At 45.1% G+C, this 21163-nt stretch overlaps 1 protein-coding gene across 2 annotated transcripts; it reads left to right on the top strand.

Moving 5' to 3' along the window:
- The first annotated feature begins 3857 nt into the window (after window positions 1-3857).
- Window positions 3858-20469, top strand: LOC121555357 (CD59A glycoprotein-like). 2 transcript variants are annotated; one of them, XM_041869189.2, is made up of 3 exons: window positions 3858-4157; window positions 18473-18601; window positions 19492-20469. In XM_041869189.2, exons 1-3 carry the CDS (start codon window positions 4097-4099, stop codon window positions 19686-19688), a joined length of 387 nt encoding a protein of 128 aa, XP_041725123.1. In that variant the 5' UTR covers window positions 3858-4096; the 3' UTR covers window positions 19689-20469. The 2 variants fall into 2 exon arrangements, with proteins under 2 accessions (XP_041725123.1, XP_041725124.1); XM_041869190.2 differs by having other exon boundaries at window positions 3861-4157; window positions 18473-18589.
- The last annotated feature ends 694 nt before the right edge of the window (window positions 20470-21163 follow it).

Below are 21163 nucleotides of genomic sequence, written 5' to 3'. Positions count from 1 at the left end.
CCAACAACTCGGTTGCTGCGCAACAGCTATAGTGGGGAGAACAAGGATTTGATACACTGCCGATTTTGCAGGTTTTCCTACTTACAAAGCATGTAGAGGTCTGTCATTTTTATCATAGGTACACTTCAACTGTGAGAGACGGAATCTAAAACAAAAATCCAGAAAATCACATTGTATGATTTTTAAAGTAATTAATTTGCATTCTATTGCATGACATAAGTATTTGATACATCAGAAAAGCAGAACTTAATATTTGGTACAGAAACATTTGTTTGCAATTACAGAGATCATATGTTTCCTGTAGGTCTTCACCAGGTTTGCACACACTGCAGCAGGGATTTTGGCCCACTCCTCCATACAGACCTTCTCCAGATCCTTCAGGTTTCGGGGCTGTCGCTGGGCAATACGGACTTTCAGCTCCCTCCAAAGATTTTCTATTGGGTTCAGGTCTGGAGACTGGCTAGGCCACTCCAGGACCTTAAGATGCTTCTTACAGAGCCACTCCTTAGTTGCCCTGGCTGTGTGTTTCGGGTCGCTGTCATGCTGGAAGACCCAGCCACGACCCAACTTCAATGCTCTTACTGAGGGAAGGAGGTTGTTGGCCAAGATCTCACGATACATGGCCCCATTCATCCTCCCCTCAATACGGTGCAGTCATCCTGTCCCCGTTGCAGAAAAGCATCCCCAAAGAATCATGTTTCCACCTCCATGCTTCACGGTTGGGATGGTGTTCTTGGGGTTGTACTCATCCTTCTTCTTCCTCCAAACACGGCGAGTGGAGTTTAGACCAAAAAGCTCTATTTTTGTCTCATCAGACCACATGACCTTCTCCCATTCCTCCTCTGGATCAACCAGATGGTCATTGGCAAACTTCAGACAGGCCTGGACATGCGCTGGCTTGAGCAGGGGGACCTTGCGTGTGCTGCAGGATTTTAATCCATGACGGCGTAGTGTGTTACTAATGGTTTTCTTTGAGACTGTGGTCCCAGCTCTCTTCAGGTCATTGACCAGGTTCTGCCGTGTCGTTCTGGGCTGATCCTTCACTTTCCTCATGATCATTGATGCCCCATGAGGTGAGATCTTGCATGGAGCCCCAGACCGAGGGTGATTGACCGTCATCTTGAACTTCTTCCATTTTCTAATAATTGCGCCAACAGTTGTTGCCTTCTCACCAAGCTGCTTGCCTATTGTCCTGTAGCCCATCCCAGCCTTATCCCTGATGTCCTTACACAGCTCTCTGGTCTTGGCCATTGTGGAGAGGTTGGAGTCTGTTTGATTGAGTGTGTGGACAGGTGTCTTTTATACAGGTAACGAGTTCAAACAGGTGCAGTTAATACAGGTAATGAGTGGAGAACAGGAGGGCTTCTTAAAGAAAAAGTAACAGGTCTGTGAGAGCCGGAATTCTTACTGGTTGGTAGGTGATCAAATACTTATGTCATGCAATAAAATGCAAATTAATTACTTAAAAATCATACAATGTGATTTTCTGGATTACAGACCTCTACATGCTTTGTAAGTAGGAAAACCGGAAAACCGCAAAATCGGCAGTGTATCAAATACTTGTTCTCCCCACTGTAGCTAACACCAGATGGATGAGAAGCAAGCTACTAGCAAAGGAAGTTAGCTAGATAGTTATATTTTTCTATGGAGGGTTTTTCATTTGGCTGCAGTCATCTGTGTAAACTAAATCAGAGCACAAACAAATAAGCTAGTGAAAGTACTTGGCTGCTATTATAGCCAGTTAGCTAGCCAACTAGCCAGTAGCTACAAGCCAACGAGACTGTACCAGTTAGCTAGCCAACTAGCCAGTAGCTACAAGCCAACGAGACTGTACCAATGTTGACAATATATCCTAGCTAGCTACTTTACTTCCATGAAGCATAGCTAGCTAAGTAAAGTCCTGCTAACTTATAATACATGCAATGGGCATTGCTCATCTAGTTACTTTGGCATGATACAGTCAAACTGGCTAGATAGCTACACATGTAGCTGGATGTCAGTTTCAGCACAAATACTCCTAGCTAGCCTACATTTCCTCAACCAAGATCAGCCTCTCACAACACAAACTGTAGCTGATTAAAACATGTCGTCTTGCTAAGAAAATGTTCGCTACGTTGAATCTAAACCCGGTCAATGCAGTTGCGAGTAGCGCATTGGCTGTGCATTGTCAACTAAACTCATTGCAGTGTGTACACATGCTAGCTAGGCTACCTAATTAGCTAGCTCATCACACGAGACAGACGCGTTGCTGCTCGAGCATCCAGAACAAATTCCAGCCCTTACATTAGGATGCAGTAAATTCAGTACACCCTCCTCTGTCAATGTAATGTTCTTCATGCCATTTTAATACAATTTTGCACTGACTGATCAACAGTGTTAAGTTACTTTTCAGTAAGCAAAGTGATGTTTAAAATACGTATTTTCCAGACATTGAAGTTGGGCTAATTTTAGGTTCTGAATGAAAAGGTGAAAATATGTATTTCAGGAAGTTTAAAAATATGTATTTTCCGGAAGTTGAAAATACGTATTTTCCGGACGTTGAAAATACATATTTTCCGGATGTTGAAATCAGGTTCCTTTTCCATTCTGAAATACTGTAATGTACTGCACTCCGCTGTGCTCTACTGCAGTGGTTCTCAAACCTCTCCTCGGGGGACCCCCAGACGTTTCACCATTTAACTGTAGCTCTGAACTAGCTATTCAAGAGCTCAGTTGACAGGTTGAATCAGGTGTGCTAGTTCTGGAATAGAATCAGGTGTGCTAGTTCTGGAATAGAATCAGGTGTGCTAGTTCTGGAATAGAATCAGGTGTGCTAGTTCTGGAATAGAATCAGGTGTGCTAGTTCTGGAATAGAATCAGGTGTGCTAGTTCTGGAATAGAATCAGGTGTGCTAGTTCTGGAATAGAATCAGGTGTGCTAGTTCTGGAATAGAATCAGGTGTGCTAGTTCTGGAATAGAATCAGGTGTGCTACTTCTGGAATAGAATCAGGTGTGCTAGTTCTGGAATAGAATCAGGTGTGCTAGTTCTGGAATAGAATCAGGTGTGCTAGTTCTGGAATAGAATCAGGTGTGCTAGTTCTGGAATAGAATCAGGTGTGCTAGTTCTGGAATAGAATCAGGTGTGCTAGTTCTGGAATAGATCAATTGCATGGAACACCCTGGGGTCCACATGGAGAGGTTTGAGAACCACTACTGTACTGTGCTGTCCAAACTTGTGAAACATATATGTCTATGATTGGTTCAGATTTGGTCCAGTCCAAATGCATTGTTTCTATAACAGCCGAAGAACTCACATGCGTTTCCCAAAACACCACGTAGGGGAGAACTTCCAGTAAGTGCTTCGTTAGAGCATGTGTCGATACAGACAGGGGTTGAAAGAAATGCAGTGCTGCTCTCGGATCAGCGTTCTCCATTAATTTACATTACATTACATTTACGTCATTTAGCAGACGCTCTTATCCAGAGTAAATAATAATAAAACCTTGAGAGGCTCTTCCTCCTCTGCCGGTACTGTGTAGGAGATTTACACAGAGTGCTTGGATAGCTATGGTTTAGTAAGCTAAGTCTATTAGTAGGTTAAGTCCATGTTTTACCTACCTAGTTGCTACTTGCATTAGCTCAACTGTAACAATAACACCTCATCAACTTGCTCAGTTTCTTCCTGACAGTTTCCTGTTGATGATGGAAATGAGAAGTGATGACTGAGAGGGGTGTGGTGGGGTGGGTCAGGCAGGCAGGCAGGCAGGGTGGAGTTGGGCGGAGTCATGTGTGGTTAGGGAGTGGTCACAGTAGGATGAGTCCCACTGCTTCCCAATCTCTCTCTCTCTCTACTGATTAGGTGTGGTTGGAAGGAAACACCCTGCGGGTCTTAAGACAGAGACAGAGACGTTGCTAACCGAGCCATAGGCCCCCAGTGGAGAAGCTAACCGCTAACCAGTAACCGCTGATCTGGTCTGTGCAGAGGTATTAGCTCCCTGATAGAAGAAGACAGGATTAAGATCAGAAGGGGTTTAGCAGCAAACAACCTGCTTTTCATTGTGTGATCGCATCGCTCCAGGGAAGGACCAGGAACGAAGGACCAAGAAGGACCAGCAACATGAGAGCTGTCCAGAACTGTACCGTACTCCTTGTCTCGCTACTTTTCCTCACTTCATACAGTAAGGACTTTCTCACACGTTCTCTTGTTCTGTTTGCCTTGTATGTTTGGGGAGAAATTGGTGGATCTCTCTACCTTTCTGGTCGCCACCTTGCCCTCTTCTTATGCTTTTTCATACTTCCATTATTTTCATACTTCCATTCTTTCCATCCTTCCATTCTTTCCATCCTTCCACTTTTTCCATCCTTCCATTCTTTCCATCCTTCCATTCTTTCCATCCTTCCATTCTTTTCATCCTTCCATCTTTTCATCCCTCTATCCGTCCTCTTTTCTTCTTGCCGTTCATCTTTTCCATCTCAGCCTTTGTTTCCCTCTTCCTCTTCCTCTTCCTCTTCCTCTTCTGCTTCACCCTTTTCTTCTTTCTTCATCTCCCCCTCACTCTCTCTGGCCCCTCCCTCTCCTGGCCCCTCTCTCTCCTGGCCCCTCTCTCTCCTGGCCCCTCTCTCTCTGGCCCCTCCCTCTCCTGGCCCCTCTCTCTCCTGGCCCCTCTCTCTCTGGCCCCTCCCTCTCCTGGCCCCTAACTCTCCTGGCCCCTCTCTCTCTCCTGGCCCCTCTCTCTCCTGGCCACTCTCTCTCCCTGGCCCCTCTCTCTCCTGGCCCCTCTCTCTCCTGGCCCCTCTCTCTCTGGCCCCTCCCTCTCCTGGCCCCTAACTCTCCTGGCCCCTCTCTCTCTCCTGGCCCCTCTCTCTCCTGGCCACTCTCTCTCCTGGCCCCTCTCTCTCCCTGGCCCCTCTCTCTCTCTGGCCCCTCTCTCTCTGGCCCCTTTCTCTCCTGGCCCCTCCCTCTCCTGGCCCCTCTCTCTCTGGCCCCTCTCTCTCTCTGGCCCCTCCCTCTCCTGGCCCCTCTCTCTCCTGGCCCCCTCTCTCTCCTGGCCCCTCTCTCTCCTGGCCCCTCTCTCTCCTGGCCCCTCTCTCTCCTGGCCCCTTCTCTCTCCTGGCCCCTCTCTCTCCTGGCCCCTCTCTCTCCTGGCCCCTCTCTCTCCTGGCCCCTCTCTCTCCTGGCCCCTCTCTCCTGGCTCCTCTCTCCTGGCCCTCTCTCTCCTGGCCCCTCTCTCCTGGCTCCTCTCTCTCCATGCCCCTCTCTCTCCTGGCCCTCCCTCTCTCCTGGCTCCTCTCTCTCCATGCCCCTCTCTCTCCTGGCCCCTCTCTCTCCATGCCCCTCTCTCTCCTGGCTCCTCTCTCTCCATGCCCCTCTCTCTCCTGGCCCCTCTCTCTCTGGCCCCTCTCTCCTGGCCCCTCTCTCTCCATGCCCCTCTCTCTCCTGGTCTCTCCTGGCTCTCTCTCTCCTGGCCCCTCTCTCTCCTGGCCCCTTTCTCTCCTGGCCCCTTTCTCTCCTGGCCCCTCTCTCTCCTGGCTCCTCTCTCTCCATGCCCCTCTCTCTCCTGGCCCCTCTCTCTCTGGCCCCTCTCTCTCTCTGGCCCCTCTCTCTCCATGCCCCTCTCTCTCTCTGGCCCCTCTCTCTCCTGGCCCCTCTCTCTCCTGGCTCCTTTCTCTCCTGGCACCTAACTCTCCTGGCCCCTCTCTCTCCTGGCCGCTCTCTCTCTCTGGCCCCTTTCTCTCCTGGCCCCTAACTCTCCTGGCCCCTCTCTCTCCTGGCCCCTCTCTCTCCTGGCTCCTCTCTCTCCATGCCCCTCTCTCTCCTGGCCCCTCTCTCTCCTGGCTCCTCTCTCTCCATGCCCCTCTCTCTCCTGGCCCCTCTCTCTCCATGCCCCTCTCTCTCCTGGCTCCTCTCTCTCCATGCCCCTCTCTCTCCTGGCCCCTCTCTCTCCTGGCCCCTCTCTCTCCTGGCCCCTCTCTCTCCATGCCCCTCTCTCTCCTGGTCTCTCCTGGCTCCTCTCTCTCCTGGCCCCTCTCTCTCCTGGCCCCTTTCTCTCCTGGCCCCTTTCTCTCCTGGCCCCTCTCTCTCCTGGCTCCTCTCTCTCCATGCCCCCTCTCTCTCCTGGCCCTCTCTCTCTGGCCCCTCTCTCTCTGGCCCCTCTCTCTCCATGCCCTCTCTCTCCTGGCCCTCTCTCTCCTGGCCCCTCTCTCTCCTGGCTCCTTTCTCTCCTGGCACCTAACTCTCCTGGCCCCTCTCTCTCCTGGCCGCTCTCTCTCTCTGGCCCCTTTCTCTCCTGGCCCCTAACTCTCCTGGCCCCTCTCTCTCCTGGCCCCTCTCTCTCTCTGGCCCCTTTCTCTCCTGGCCCCTAACTCTCCTGGCCCCTCTCTCTCCTGGCCCCTCTCTCTCCTGGCCCCTCTCTCTCCTGCCCCTCTCTCTCTCCTGGCCCCTCTCTCTCCTGGCCGCTCTGCCTTGCATAACCTCTTCCCACTTCCAGAAACTCTTGCCTCTGTCTTGTTCTCTCTGCCTCCTACCCTCTTCAGCTTGACTTATTCCACTGTTGTTTACTGCTGTTGTCCTTTTAAATGACACCCTTTAATGAATCTTCACAATCTTTTCACAACTTTTTAATGGACTAAGTGGGATTGAGTTAATGGACAAATTGGGATCGAATGTCTTTGTATAGTTTTGGTCAGTTTTAGTTTCTCTAAGCCTCTGAAAGTATGCAGTTTACCATGACCAAGACAAATACTGTACTATTTGTTGTGTGGCACATTTGATGTTGAATATTTGTTCAATGGCAGCCATGCTTACAAATCAAGAAACATACATGGTCTTATATATTCGAGAAACATCTTGGTGGTTTTTTGCCATCTGTCATCCTCTAACTAGTATTCATTCACACTGGCTAATCTCCTAATAGGCCTATGGGCTAATCATAAAAGTGTGTAATGTGCGCACGTGTCCGTGTGTGCGTGTAACAGGGAGGATTGGGGTCATCTGTGGCGCAAGGCAGGGTGTCAGCATGTCAACACTGTTAACAGGAATTAGCGTTAGCAGCACGGAAATCCCCTCATGTGCCTTTGTTTTCTGTTTGCACAGAAAATGCTGAGGTAAAAGATAACAAAAGGTATGGAGAACCGGATTGATTGAAAGGTTCTGTGTCGTTGGGTCAAAGGTTATGATAACTGGGGGCGGTTGGTGTCAGTGGTGGGATTTTACTGGTACAGAAATGCTCTCCTCGTCACTCATCTTGAAAAAACGTATACTAAAATCTTGGAAATCAATCTGCCATCATTAACACAATGCAAAAAAATCGATTGCTTTATTATTTAAATATTGAAAGTGCGTGGGGCAACGGAGAGAAACAAAATGGTGCAGTTTGAGGCCATGTGGCGGAGAGCGAGGCAGGAGATTGGGGGTGTGAGCGGGTGGGTTTGGGCAGGTGTGATGTAGTTGATGTTTGTATGATGTCGTTTTGTGTGTGCATGTTTTGTATTGTTTATGAAATATAAAATACAATCTTACAAAAAAAAGAAAAGGAAGACGTTGGTTGAAAGGGAGAGTATAGAGACTACACTTGATTCCGATAAATTTCCCAGGCTGTCCAAATGTTGAACTGACGTCTCAGACTATTGTTCTGACTTGACTTGGGTTTTGACTTCTCTTCTAAGTTGTTCCCTTCTCCACAGCCATGTCTGATTGATCGAAGTAAAGTCGTGCTCTCAGGCTTGAGACGACATTGTTGGCCATAATGCAGGGTGAAAGGAGGATACTGTGGAGGATGTTGACAGTTTTATTACATGGTTCTGGTTAGCCGGGGGTATGAGCAAGGACATTAAAGACTGATTCTAAAGAGAGACATTTAAAGAGACCCATAAATGTCATATGTCAGTTAAAACAGTACCTTTCATATTTTTTTTGTTTATCTTAGAAGTTTAGAGAATAAATAAAACTGTAGGATTTATTTTTGATGTGAACACCTGTGCATATTACTCACTACTCCAGAAAAGTGGACAACAAGTTAGAGACATTGGTACCGCACATGATTACTACAGCCAAGGTGTGTACAGTTAGACTGGTCCCGGACCAGTTTTTTGGCTCTGCGCCAACTCCAAACTCAAACAGTTTGGAAGAACAAAGAGTCATCAGGATAGAGCAAACAGACAGGCACTCAGGCTAGTGGACAGTAGACCAACAACACTTTAGAAAACCCAGAGTCACTGACCTTCATTTCCCTGGACAGTAATACACTGCTGTCAGGATGACTACAGTAATACACTGTAATAGGTCTGTCAGGATGACTACAGTCATACACTGTGATGGGTCTGTCAGGATGACTACAGTAATACACTGTAATAGGTCTGTCAGGATGACTACAGTAATACACTGTGATGGGTCTGTCAGGATGACTACAGTAATACACTGTAATAGGTCTGTCAGGATGACTACAGTAATACACTGTAATAGGTCTGTCAGGATGACTACAGTAATACACTGTAATAGGTCTGTCAGGATGACTACAGTAATACACTGTAATAGGTCTGTCAGGATGACTACAGTAATACACTGTAATAGGTCTGTCAGGATGACTACAGTAATACACTGTAATAGGTCTGTCAGGATGACTACAGTAATACACTGTAATAGGTCTGTCAGGATGACTACAGTAATACACTGTAATAGGTCTGTCAGGATGACTACAGTAATACACTGTGATGGGTCTGTCAGGATGACTACAGTAATACACTGTGATGGGTCTGTCAGGATGACTACAGTAATACACTGTAATGGGTCTGTCAGGATGACTACAGTAATACACTGTGATAGGTCTGTCAGGATGACTACCGTAATACACTGTAATAGGTCTGCCGGGATGACTACAGTAATACACTGTAATAGGTCTGTCAGGATGACTACAGTAATACACTGTAATAGGTATGTCAGCATGACTACAGTAATACACTGTGATGGGTCTGTCAGGATGACTACAGTAATACACTGTAATAGGTCTGTCAGGATGACTACAGTAATACACTGTGATAGGTCTGTCAGGATGACTACAGTAATACACTGTAATAGGTCTGTCAGGATGACTACAGTAATACACTGTGATAGGTCTGTCAGGATGACTACAGTAATACACTGTAATAGGTCTGTCGGGATGACTACAGTAATACACTGTAATAGGTCTGTCAGGATGACTACAGTAATACACTGTGATGGGTCTGTCAGGATGACTACAGTAATACACTGTGATGGGTCTGTCAGGATGACTACAGTAATACACTGTAATAGGTCTGTCAGGATGACTACAGTAATACACTGTAATAGGTCTGTCAGGATGACTACAGTAATACACTGTAATAGGTCTGTCAGGATGACTACAGTAATACACTGTAATAGGTCTGTCAGGATGACTACAGTAATACACTGTAATAGGTCTGTCGGGATGACTACAGTAATACACTGTAATAGGTCTGCCGGGATGACTACAGTAATACACTGTAATAGGTCTGCCGGGATGACTACAGTAATACACTGTAATAGGTCTGTCAGGATGACTACAGTAATACACTGTAATAGGTCTGTCAGGATGACTACAGTAATACACTGTGATAGGTCTGTCAGGATGACTGCAGTAATACACTGTAATAGGTCTGTCAGGATGACTACAGTAATACACTGTAATAGGTCTGTCAGGATGACTACAGTAATACACTGTAATAGGTCTGTCAGGATGACTACAGTAATACACTGTAATAGGTCTGTCAGGATGACTACAGTAATACACTGTGATAGGTCTGTCAGGATGACTACAGTAATACACTGTAATAGGTCTGTCAGGATGACTACAGTAATACACTGTAATAGGTCTGTCAGGATGACTGCAGTAATACACTGTAATAGGTCTGTCAGGATGACTACAGTAATACACTGTAATAGGTCTGTCAGGATGACCACAGTAATACACTGTAATAGGTCTGTCAGGATGACTATAGTAATACACTGTAATAGGTCTGTCAGGATGACTACAGTAATACACTGTGATAGGTCTATCAGGATGACTACAGTAATACACTGTAATAGGTCTGTCAGGGTGACTACAGTAATACACTGTAATAGGTCTGTCAGGATGACTACAGTAATACACTGTAATAGGTCTGTCGGGATGACTGCAGTAATACACTGTGATAGGTCTGTCGGGATGACTACAGTAATACACTGTAATAGGTCTGTCAGGATGACTACAGTAATACACTGTAATAGGTCTGTCAGGATGACTACAGTAATACACTGTAATAGGTCTGTCAGGATGACTACAGTAATACACTGTAATAGGTCTGTCAGGATGACTACAGTAATACACTGTAATAGGTCTGTCAGGATGACTACAGTAATACACTGTAATAGGTCTGTCAGGATGACAACAGTAATACACTGTAATAGGTCTGTCAGGATGACTACAGTAATACACTGTAATAGGTCTGTCAGGATGACTGCAGTAATACACTGTAATAGGTCTGTCAGGATGACTACAGTAATACACTGTAATAGGTCTGTCAGGATGACTACAGTAATACACTGTGATGGGTCTGTCAGGATGACTACAGTAATACACTGTGATGGGTCTGTCAGGATGACTACAGTAATACACTGTAATAGGTCTGTCAGGATGACTACAGTAATACACTGTAATAGGTCTGTCAGGATGACTACAGTAATACACTGTAATAGGTCTGTCAGGATGACTACAGTAATACACTGTAATAGGTCTGTCAGGATGACTACAGTAATACACTGTAATAGGTCTGTCAGGATGACTACCGTAATACACTGTAATAGGTCTGTCAGGATGACTACAGTAATACACTGTAATAGGTCTGTCAGGATGACTGCAGTAATACACTGTAATAGGTCTGTCAGGATGACTACAGTAATACACTGTAATAGGTCTGTCAGGATGACTACCGTAATACACTGTAATAGGTCTGTCAGGATGACTACAGTAATACACTGTAATAGGTCTGTCAGGATGACTGCAGTAATACACTGTAATAGGTCTGTCAGGATGACTGCAGTAATACATTGTAATAGGTCTGTCAGGATGACTGCAGTAATACACTGTAATATGTCTGTCAGGATGACTACAGTAATACACTGTAATAAGTCTGTCAGGATGACTACAGTAATACACTGTGATAGGTCTGTCAGGATGACTACAGTAATACACTGTAATAGGTCTGTCAGGATGACTACCGTAATGCACTGTAATAGGTCTGTCAGGATGACTACCGTAATACACTGTGATAGGTCTGTCAGGATGACTACAGTAATACACTGTAATAGGTCTGCCGGGATGACTACAGTAATACACTGTAATAGGTCTGTCAGGATGACTACAGTAATACACTGTAATAGGTCTGTCAGGATGACTACAGTAATACACTGTGATGGGTCTGCCGGGATGACTACAGTAATACACTGTAATAGGTCTGTCAGGATGACTACAGTAATACACTGTAATAGGTCTGTCAGGATGACTACAGTAATACACTGCAATAGGTCTGTCAGGATGACTGCAGTAATACACTGTGATAGGTCTGTCAGGATGACTACAGTAATACACTGTAATAGGTCTGTCAGGATGACTACAGTAATACACTGTGATGGGTCTGCCGGGATGACTACAGTAAGACACTGTAATAGGTCTGTCAGGATGACTACCGTAATACACTGTGATAGGTCTGTCAGGATGACTACAGTAATACACTGTAATAGGTCTGTCAGGATGACTACCGTAATACACTGTAATAAGTCTGTCAGGATGACTACAGTAATACACTGTGATGGGTCTGTCAGGATGACTGCAGTAATACACTGTGATAGGTCTGTCAGGATGACTACAGTAATACACTGTAATAGGTCTGTCAGGATGACTACAGTAATACACTGTAATATGTCTGTCAGGATGACTGCAGTAATACACTGTGATAGGTCTGTCAGGATGACTACAGTAATACACTGTAATAGGTCTGTCAGGATGACTACAGTAATACACTGTGATAGGTCTGTCAGGATGACTACAGTAATACACTGTAATAGGTCTGTCAGGATGACTACCGTAATACACTGTGATGGGTCTGCCGGGATGACTACAGTAATACACTGTAATAGGTCTGTCAGGATGACTACCGTAATACACTGTGATAGGTCTGTCAGGATGACTACAGTAATACACTGTAATAGGTCTGTCAGGATGACTACCGTAATACACTGTAATAGGTCTGTCAGGATGACTACAGTAATACACTGTGATGGGTCTGCCGGGATGACTACAGTAATACACTGTGATGGGTCTGCTGGGATGACTACAGTAATACACTGTAATAGGTCTGTCAGGATGACTACCGTAATACACTGTGATAGGTCTGTCATGATGACTACAGTAATACACTGTAATAGGTCTGTCAGGATGACTACAGTAATACACTGTGATAGGTCTGTCAGGATGACTGCAGTAATACACTGTAATAGGTCTGTCAGGATGACTACAGTAATACACTGTAATAGGTCTGTCAGGATGACTACAGTAATACACTGTAATAGGTCTGTCAGGATGACTACAGTAATACACTGTAATAGGTCTGTCAGGATGACTACAGTAATACACTGTAATAGGTCTGTCAGGATGACTACAGTAATACACTGTGATAGGTCTGTCAGGATGACTACAGTAATACACTGTAATAGGTCTGTCAGGATGACTACCGTAATACACTGTGATGGGTCTGTCAGGATGACTACAGTAATACACTGTGATGGGTCTGCCGGGATGACTACAGTAATACACTGTAATAGGTCTGTCAGGATGACTACCGTAATACACTGTGATAGGTCTGTCAGGATGACTACAGTAATACACTGTAATAGGTCTGTCAGGATGACTACCGTAATACACTGTAATAGGTCTGTCAGGATGACTACAGTAATACACTGTGATGGGTCTGCCGGGATGACTACAGTAATACACTGTGATGGGTCTGCTGGGATGACTACAGTAATACACTGTAAAAGGTCTGTCAGGGTGACTACCGTAATACACTGTGATAGGTCTGTCATGATGACTACAGTAATACACTGTGATGGGTCTGTCAGGATGACTACCGTAATACACTGTAATAGGTCTGTCAGGATGACTACCGTAATACACTGTAATAGGTCTGTCAGGATGACTACAGTAATACACTGTAATAGGTCTGTCAGGATGACTACAGTAATACACTGTGATGGGTCTGCCGGGATGACTACAGTAATACACTGTAATAGGTCTGTCAGGATGACTACAGTAATACACTGTGATGGGTCTGTCAGGATGACTACAGTAATACACTGTAATAGGTCTGCAGGGATGACTACAGTAATACACTGTAATAGGTCTGTCAGGATGACTACAGTAATACACTGTAATAGGTCTGTCAGGATGACTACAGTAATACACTGTAATAGGTCTGTCAGGATGACTACAGTAATACACTGTGATGGGTCTGCCGGGATGACTACAGTAATACACTGTGATGGGTCTGCTGGGATGACTACAGTAATACACTGTAATAGGTCTGTCAGGATGACTACCGTAATACACTGTGATAGGTCTGTCAGGATGACTACAGTAATACACTTTATTAGGTCTGCCGGGATGACTACAGTAATACACTATGATAGGTCTGTCAGGATGACTACCGTAATACACTGTAATAGGTCTGTCAGGATGACTACAGTAATACACTGTAATAGGCAGTGGTGTAAAGTACTTAAGTAAAAATACTTTAAAGTACTACTTAAGTAGTTTTTGTGGTATCTGTACTTTACTTTCCTATTTATTTTTTTGACAACTTTTACTTTTACTTCACTACATTCCTAAACAAAGTAATGTACTTTTTACTCCATACATTTTCCTTGACACCCAAAATGTTATATTCTGAATGCTTAGCAGGACAGGAAAATGGTCCAATTCACACACCTATCAAGAGAACATCCCTGGTCATCCCTACTGCCTCTGATCTGGCGGATTCACTAAACACACATGCTTCATTTGTAAATGATGTCTGAGTGTTGGGGTGTCCCCCTGGCTATCAATAAATAAATCAAAACAAGAAAATTGTGCAATCTGGTTTGCTTAATATAAGTATTTAGAAATTACTTTTGATACTTAAGTAGGGTATACTTCAGCAATTACATTGACCTTTGATACTAAAGTATATTTAAAACCAAATACTTTTAGACTTTTACTCAAGTTGTGAAATTGTTAGATATTACTTGTTAGATATTACTGCACTGTCGGAGCTAGAAGCACAAGCATTTCGCTACACCCGCTATAACATCTGCTAAACGCGTGTTTGTGACAAATACAATTTGATTTGATTTGATTTGAAGTTGTATTTTACTGGGTGACTTTCACTTTTACTTGAGTCATTTTCTATTAAGGTATCTTTACTTTTACTTTAAGTATGACAATTGGTTACTTTTTCCACCACTGGTAGTAGGTCTGTCGGGATGACTATTGGACTGGCAATAGACTGAAGGTCTGTCAGGATGACTATTGGACTGGCAATAGACTGAAGGTCTGTCAGGATGACTATTGGACTGGCAATAGACTGAAGGTCTGTCAGGATGACTATTGGACTGGCAATAGACTGAAGGTCTGTCAGGATGACTATTGGACTGGCAATAGACTGAAGGTCTGTCAGGATGACTATTGGACTGGCAATAGACTGAAGGTCTGTCAGGATGACTATTGGACTGGCAATAGACTGAAGGTCTGTCGGGATGACTATTGGACTGGCAATAGACTGAAGGTCTGTCAGGATGACTATTGGACTGGCAATAGACTGAAGGTCTGTCAGGATGACTATTGGACTGGCAATAGACTGAAGGTCTGTCGGGATGACTATTGGACTGGCAATAGACTGAAGGTCTGTCAGGATGACTATTGGACTGGCAATAGACTGAAGGTCTGTCAGGATGACTATTGGACTGGTAATAGACTGAAGGTCTGTCGGGATGACTATTGGACTGGCAATAGACTGAAGGTCTGTCAGGATGACTATTGGACTGGCAATAGACTGAAGGTCTGTCGGGATGAATATTGGACTGGCAATAGACTGAAGGTCTGTCGGGATGACTATTGGACTGGCAATAGACTGAAGGTCTGTCAGGATGACTATTGGACTGGCAATAGACTGAAGGTCTGTCGGGATGACTATTGGACTGGCAATAGACTGAAGGTCTGTCGGGATGACTATTGGACTAGTAATAGACTGAAGGTCTGTCAGGATGACTATTGGACTGGCAATAGACTGAAGGTCTGTCGGGATGACTATTGGACTGGCAATAGACTGAAGGTCTGTCGGGATGACTATTGGACTGGCAATAGACTGAAGGTCTGTCGGGATGACTATTGGACTGGCAATAGACTGAAGGTCTGTCGGGATGACTATTGGACTGGCAATAGACTGAAGGTCTGTCGGGATGACTATTGGACTAGTAATAGACTGAAGGTCTGTCGGGATGACTATTGGACTGGTAATAGACTGAAGGTCTGTCAGGATGACTATTGGACTGGCAATAGACTGAAGGTCTGTCAGGATGACTATTGGACTGGCAATAGACTGACGCTAGTTAACTATAGATAAGATAAGATGAACTTTATTGTCGACAACCCAACCCAACCCAACCTAGACACAACCGCCACACACACCCCGAACTAGCTAGTCACCTTCCTGACGTCTGTTATGAATCTTTTAGGGACCACAATGGAAATAAGTCATTGACTTTATTGTGTTATCCCTGATACGTTTTAAAATGTATGTACTGTGTGTATATGTATTTCTTAAACTGTCAAATAAAATCAATAATTTCATCAATTAATCAATCAATCAATCAATCAATCATCCATTTAAACAGGGTGTTAATTCTCTGCTGGTTTGGCAGCTGACAAGGTGTTATGTCCTCACTGTATGTAACAGAGGTGGTCCAGGGAACCAGGGATTTTAAAGCCTTTCCTCTGGGACCCCCTCCATGTATTTTAACTATTCCACAGCTAGCATACCTGATTCAAGTAGTCATTAAGACCTTAAATAGGTTAATCAGGTGAGCTAGTTAAGAGCTACAACAACATTGTGAAACGTCTGGGGGTCCCCGAGGAGAGGCTTGAAAACTACTGCTGTGAACCACTCTTTTGTTGTTGTCTTTAGATAAGAGACCCTGTTGTTTACCTCTGTGCTTCGTCTGAAGACTGACGTCCCAGCAGGCTAAACTGGTTGCAATGAAGTCATAACGTCTTTGTGACGTCATGGTCAGGTTGAATACGGTTTGTAAAACGATGTTTTGGAAAGAAATGTTGTCTGCTTGGATGATGTGATGTCCTTTATAAGTATGGAGGGACTGGTGACCTTTAAAGTCTTCTGCATTGTGTACTCTTTGCTTGGTGCATGTTTCATTACTGTTCTCTACGATTGGTGCATGTTTCATAACTGTTCTCTATGCTTGGTGCATGTGTCATCACTTTTTCCTATGCTTGGTGCATGTGTCATAACTATTTCCTATGCTTGGTATCATAACTCATACCTGTCTCCCTCTCTCTCTCCACCTGTCTCCCTCTCTCTCTACCTGTCTCCCTCTCTCTCTGCCTGTCTCTCTCTCTCTACCTTTCTCCCTCTCTCTCTACCTGTCTCCCACTCTCTATATGTCTCCCTCTCTCTTTATCTGTCTCACTCTCTCTCTGCCTGTCTCCCTCTCTCTTTACCTGTCTCCCTCTCTCTCTCTCTCTCTACCTGTCTCCATATCTCTCAATCTGTCTCCCTCTCTCTCTCGCTACCTGTCTCACTCTCTCTCTACCTGTCTCCCTCTCTCTCTACCTCTCTCGCTCTCTACCTGTCTCCCTCTCTCTCTACCTCACTCGCTCTCTACCTGTCTCCCTCTCTCTCTACCTGTCTCCCTCTCTCTCTACCTGTCTCCCTATCTCTCTCTACCTGTCTCTCTCTCTCTACCTGTCTCCCTCTCTCTCTACCTGTCTCCCCCTCTCTCTCTACCTGTCTCCCTCTCTCTCTACCTGTCACCCTCTCTCTCTCTACCTGTCTCCCTCTCTCTCTACCTGTCTCCCTCTCTCTACCTGTCTCACTCTCTCTCTACCTGTCTCCTCTCCCTCTACCTGTCTCCCTCTCTACCTGTCTCCCTCTCTCTCTACCTGTCTCTCTCCATCTCTACCTGTCTCTCTCCATCTCTACCTGTCTCACACTTTCTCTACCTGTCTCCATCTAACTCTCTACCTGTCTCTCTCTCTCTATCTGTCTCCCTCTCTCTTTATCTGTCTCACTCTCTCGCTGCCTGTCTCCCTCTCTCTTTACCTGTCTCCCTCTCTCTCTCTACCTCTCTCTCAATTCAATTCAATTCAATTTAAGGGCTTTATTGGCAAGTGAAGTAGATAGTAAACAAAAGTGAAATAAACAATCAATATTAACAGTAAACATTACACTCAGAAGTTTCAAAAGAATAAAGACATTTCAAATGTCATATTATGTATATATACAGTGTTGTAACAATGTGCAAATAGTTAAAGTACAAATGGGAAAATAAATAAACATAAATATGGGTTGTATTTACAATGGTGTTTGTTCTTCACTGGTTGCCCTTTTCTTGTGGCAACAGGTCACAAATATTGCTGCTGTGATGGCACACTGTGGTTTTTCACCCAGTAGATAAGGGAGTTTATCAAAATTGGGTTTGTTTTCGAATTCTTTGTGGGTCTGTGTAATCTGAGGGAAATATGTGTCTCTAATATGGTCATACATTTGGCAGGAGGTTAGGAAGTGCAGCTCAGTTTCCACCTCATTTTGTGGGCAGTGTGCACATAGCCTGTCTTCTCTTGAGAGCCAGGTCTGCCTACGGCGGCCTTTCTCAATAGCAAGGCTATGCTCACTGAGTCTGTACATAGTCAAAGCTTTCCTTAAGTTTGGGTCAGTCACAGTGGTCAGGTATTCTGCCACTGTGTACTTGTCACAAGTGTAGAGAGGAGTAGGCAGGAGGCAGTCGCAGGTTTAGAACTACTGAATTTTTAAAGCACCATAGCTGAAAGTGGGACGAAACCCAAAGCGCAAAATATAAAGTACTCGGGAAATAGTAGGAGAGATTCCTCTCAGAAAAACAAGCAACATATACAATGACCTACAAAGACAAATGACAGAGGGAGTATATATACAGTGATAGAGTGGGGATAGGAACCAGGTGTTTGTAATGATGACGAGACAAGTCCAGGGTTGATGAGTGAAGGGCGTTTGCCAGCAGCAGGTTCGGCAGCAGCTAGAAGGCCGGCGACGCCGAACACCTGAGCTGGACAGGAGGGGGAGCCAAAGCGAAGGCTGGTGTGACACTACTCTATCTTCCTCTCTCTCTCTCTCTCTTCCTCTTCTACTGCTAACACTCTTTCCTCTCGTTCTCCAGGTGAAGCCCTACGATGCTATACCTGCATGGGCTCTAATGATGAGGACTGCAATCAACAGGGCTCCGCAACCTGTCCAAGCCACTCTGACGCCTGCGCTTTGGTCCGAGGACAAGGAAGTGAGTTACACAGTGAGTGTGTGTATAGACCTGACAGGCTGTTCTGTCTGGACCCCCAGGCCAGGGGCTTCCCGTGGGACATGAAAATATCTAATAAGAGATAAACAGAGACTTCAGACAAGGGCCTTAATTAGGTTCATCATAGATAACAGAGAGACTTACGATCAGACAAGGGCCTTAATTAGGTTCATCATAGATAACAGAGAGACTTACGATCAGACAAGGGCCTTAATTAGGTTCATCATAGATAACAGAGAGACGTATGATCAGAAAAGGGTCTTAATTAGGTTAATCATAGATAACAGAGAGACTTACAATCAGACAAGGGTCTTAATTAGTTTAATCATCTGTATGTTCCTGCTGTCGTTGCACAATTTCAGTAACTTCCGCAAAATTCCTAAACTGTGTTAAATGTTGATAATAAAACATTATAAAGCTCATAACATAACAAGAACTTACAATACATTAAATCATCTCCCTTTCCCTCTCTCCCCTGTTCCCTCTCTCCCTCTCTCCCCTTGTTCCCTCTCTCCTCATTCTCTCCCTCTCTCCCCTTGTTCACTCTCCCTCTCTCCTCCCTCTCTCCTCCCTCTCCCTCTCTCCCCCTGTTCCCTCACTCCTCCTTCTCTCCCTCTCTCCCTCTGTTCCCTCTCCCTCTCTCCCAAACTCCATCGACACTTTCCGTCTCACTCTCTCTCTCTCTCTCTCTCTCTCTCTCTCTCTCTCTCTCTCTCTCTCCTCTCTTCTTCTCTCTCTCTCTCTCTCTCTTCTCTCTCTCTCTCTCTCTCTCTCTCTCTCTCTCTCTCTCTCTCTCTCTCTCTCTCTCTCTCTCTCTCTCTCTCTCTCTCTCTCTCTCTCTCTCTCTCTCTCTCTCTCTCTCTCTCTCTCTCACGCTCTCTCAGGCGGAGTGATGAAGTCCTGCTCCTACAAGTCTTTCTGTAGCCAGGCCAACAGTCAGGGTTACAGGTCGCCAGGGGTCAGAGTTCACTGCTGTTTCTTTAACGACTGCAACGTGACAGCAAACGCATCCAAACTGGGAGGAAGTCTCAGCTACCTGCTACTCCTCCTGCCCCTGCTCCTCCACTGGATCTCAATCTAACTACCTGCCGACCGACCAACCGGCCGGTGGGCAATGGGGTCATGTGACCCCTCTCTTCCCATCCACCACCATCTCCTCCTACTGTAGCCCAAACCCTGTCCCACACCAGCATTTCCTTTCATTCCTCAAGCAACAGCAACACACACACCAATACGTGCTTGTGCATGCTAGCTCAGTATACAGTGTCATAAGATGTGCTGTAACTGAAGTTCTGGACTGGTTTCAGTCGGGTCCTCCTAAGACGTTTGGGTGGACGACGGGGCTATTGAATAACCTACAGTTACCTGGACAGGTGTTAAATGTGAACAAACACAGGCCTTTTCACTGGGCCTATTCATCCCACAGGTCTGAATGTATTGTGTGAAGTATTATGGAACAATGAGAATGAAGGAATTCATAGCCTGGTCCCAGATCTGTTTGTGCTGTCTTGCCAACTCCTATTGCCAATGTCATGAGTTAACAAGTCTCGGAAATCCCAGATCTAGGGCAACAACAGCATATTGGTACATTGAGAGACTAACAAGACAGCACTAACATATCTATGATCACTCAGGCTACTAAAAGGAACTCACCTGACACTTGGTAAAACCATAAGCCATTTAGGTGATATGGCCAGGTGCTTTAAACCACCAAGCCAATCAACACCAGCGGAAGTAGTTTAAATTATACCTGGTTTTTACTGATGCGCTGTTACTGTGTGTGAAGTGGGAGAGGGATGAAGAGAGAGAGAGAGAGAGACAGAGAGAGAGACAGAGAGAGAGACAGAGACAGAGACAGAGAGACAGAGACAGAGACAGAGACAGAGACAGAGACAGAGACAGAGACAGAGACAGAGACAGAGACAGAGAGAGAGAGAGAGAGAGAGAGAGAGAGAGAGAGAGAGAGAGAGAGAGAGACAGAGAGAGAGAGAGAGAAGAGTCCCCTCAGCCAGCTGGTTCTGAGGCTCAGTTCACTAACCAAAACCAACCTTATAGAGCCTCAGGACAGCACTCAGAAAATCTGGCCCAACCAAGTCATCACAAAGCAAAAAGAAAAATATATCACCTATTGGAAAGATACCACAAAAAATCAAAGTAAACTTCAATGCTATTTGGCTCTAAACAGACAGTACATGGTGGCAGACTATCAGACCACTGTGACTGATAGAAAACTGAGAAAAACACTGACTAGGTACAGACTCAGTGAGCACAGTCTGGCTATAGAGACCGGTCGTCACAGGCAAACCTGGCTGCCCAGAGAGGACAGGCTCTGCTCACTCTGCCCCCAGGGAGAGGTAGAGACAGAGCTGCATTTCCTATTACACTGTGACAAATACTCAGACCTAAGAGAATCTTTCTTTTCCAAAATTATCATTCAGTACAAAGAATTTGAAACTATAAAAAAGGAAGAAAAAATCAAATATTTATTGGGTGAAAAGCCAAAATGTGCAATTTTGGCAGCCAAATAGAGAGAGACAGAGCGAGAAAGAGAGAGAG

This window comes from Coregonus clupeaformis, unplaced genomic scaffold, assembly GCF_020615455.1.
Source record: "Coregonus clupeaformis isolate EN_2021a unplaced genomic scaffold, ASM2061545v1 scaf0944, whole genome shotgun sequence".
In the NCBI taxonomy this organism is placed as follows: domain Eukaryota; kingdom Metazoa; phylum Chordata; class Actinopteri; order Salmoniformes; family Salmonidae; genus Coregonus; species Coregonus clupeaformis.
The sequence above is the reverse complement of the archived record's forward strand: the minus strand, read 5'-3'. Positions and strand labels throughout refer to the sequence as shown.

Bases quoted from the DNA above. Each gene is read 5' to 3' on its own strand.
- LOC121555357 (XM_041869189.2), top strand. From the start codon at position 4,097: ATGAGAGCTGTCCAGAACTGTACCGTACTCCTTGTCTCGCTACTTTTC. The intron at 4,158-18,472 runs GTAAGGACTTTC...CTCGTTCTCCAG, and splicing joins ACTTTTCCTCACTTCATACA to GTGAAGCCCTACGATGCTAT. The intron at 18,602-19,491 runs GTGAGTGTGTGT...ACGCTCTCTCAG, and splicing joins ACAAGGAAGTGAGTTACACA to GCGGAGTGATGAAGTCCTGC.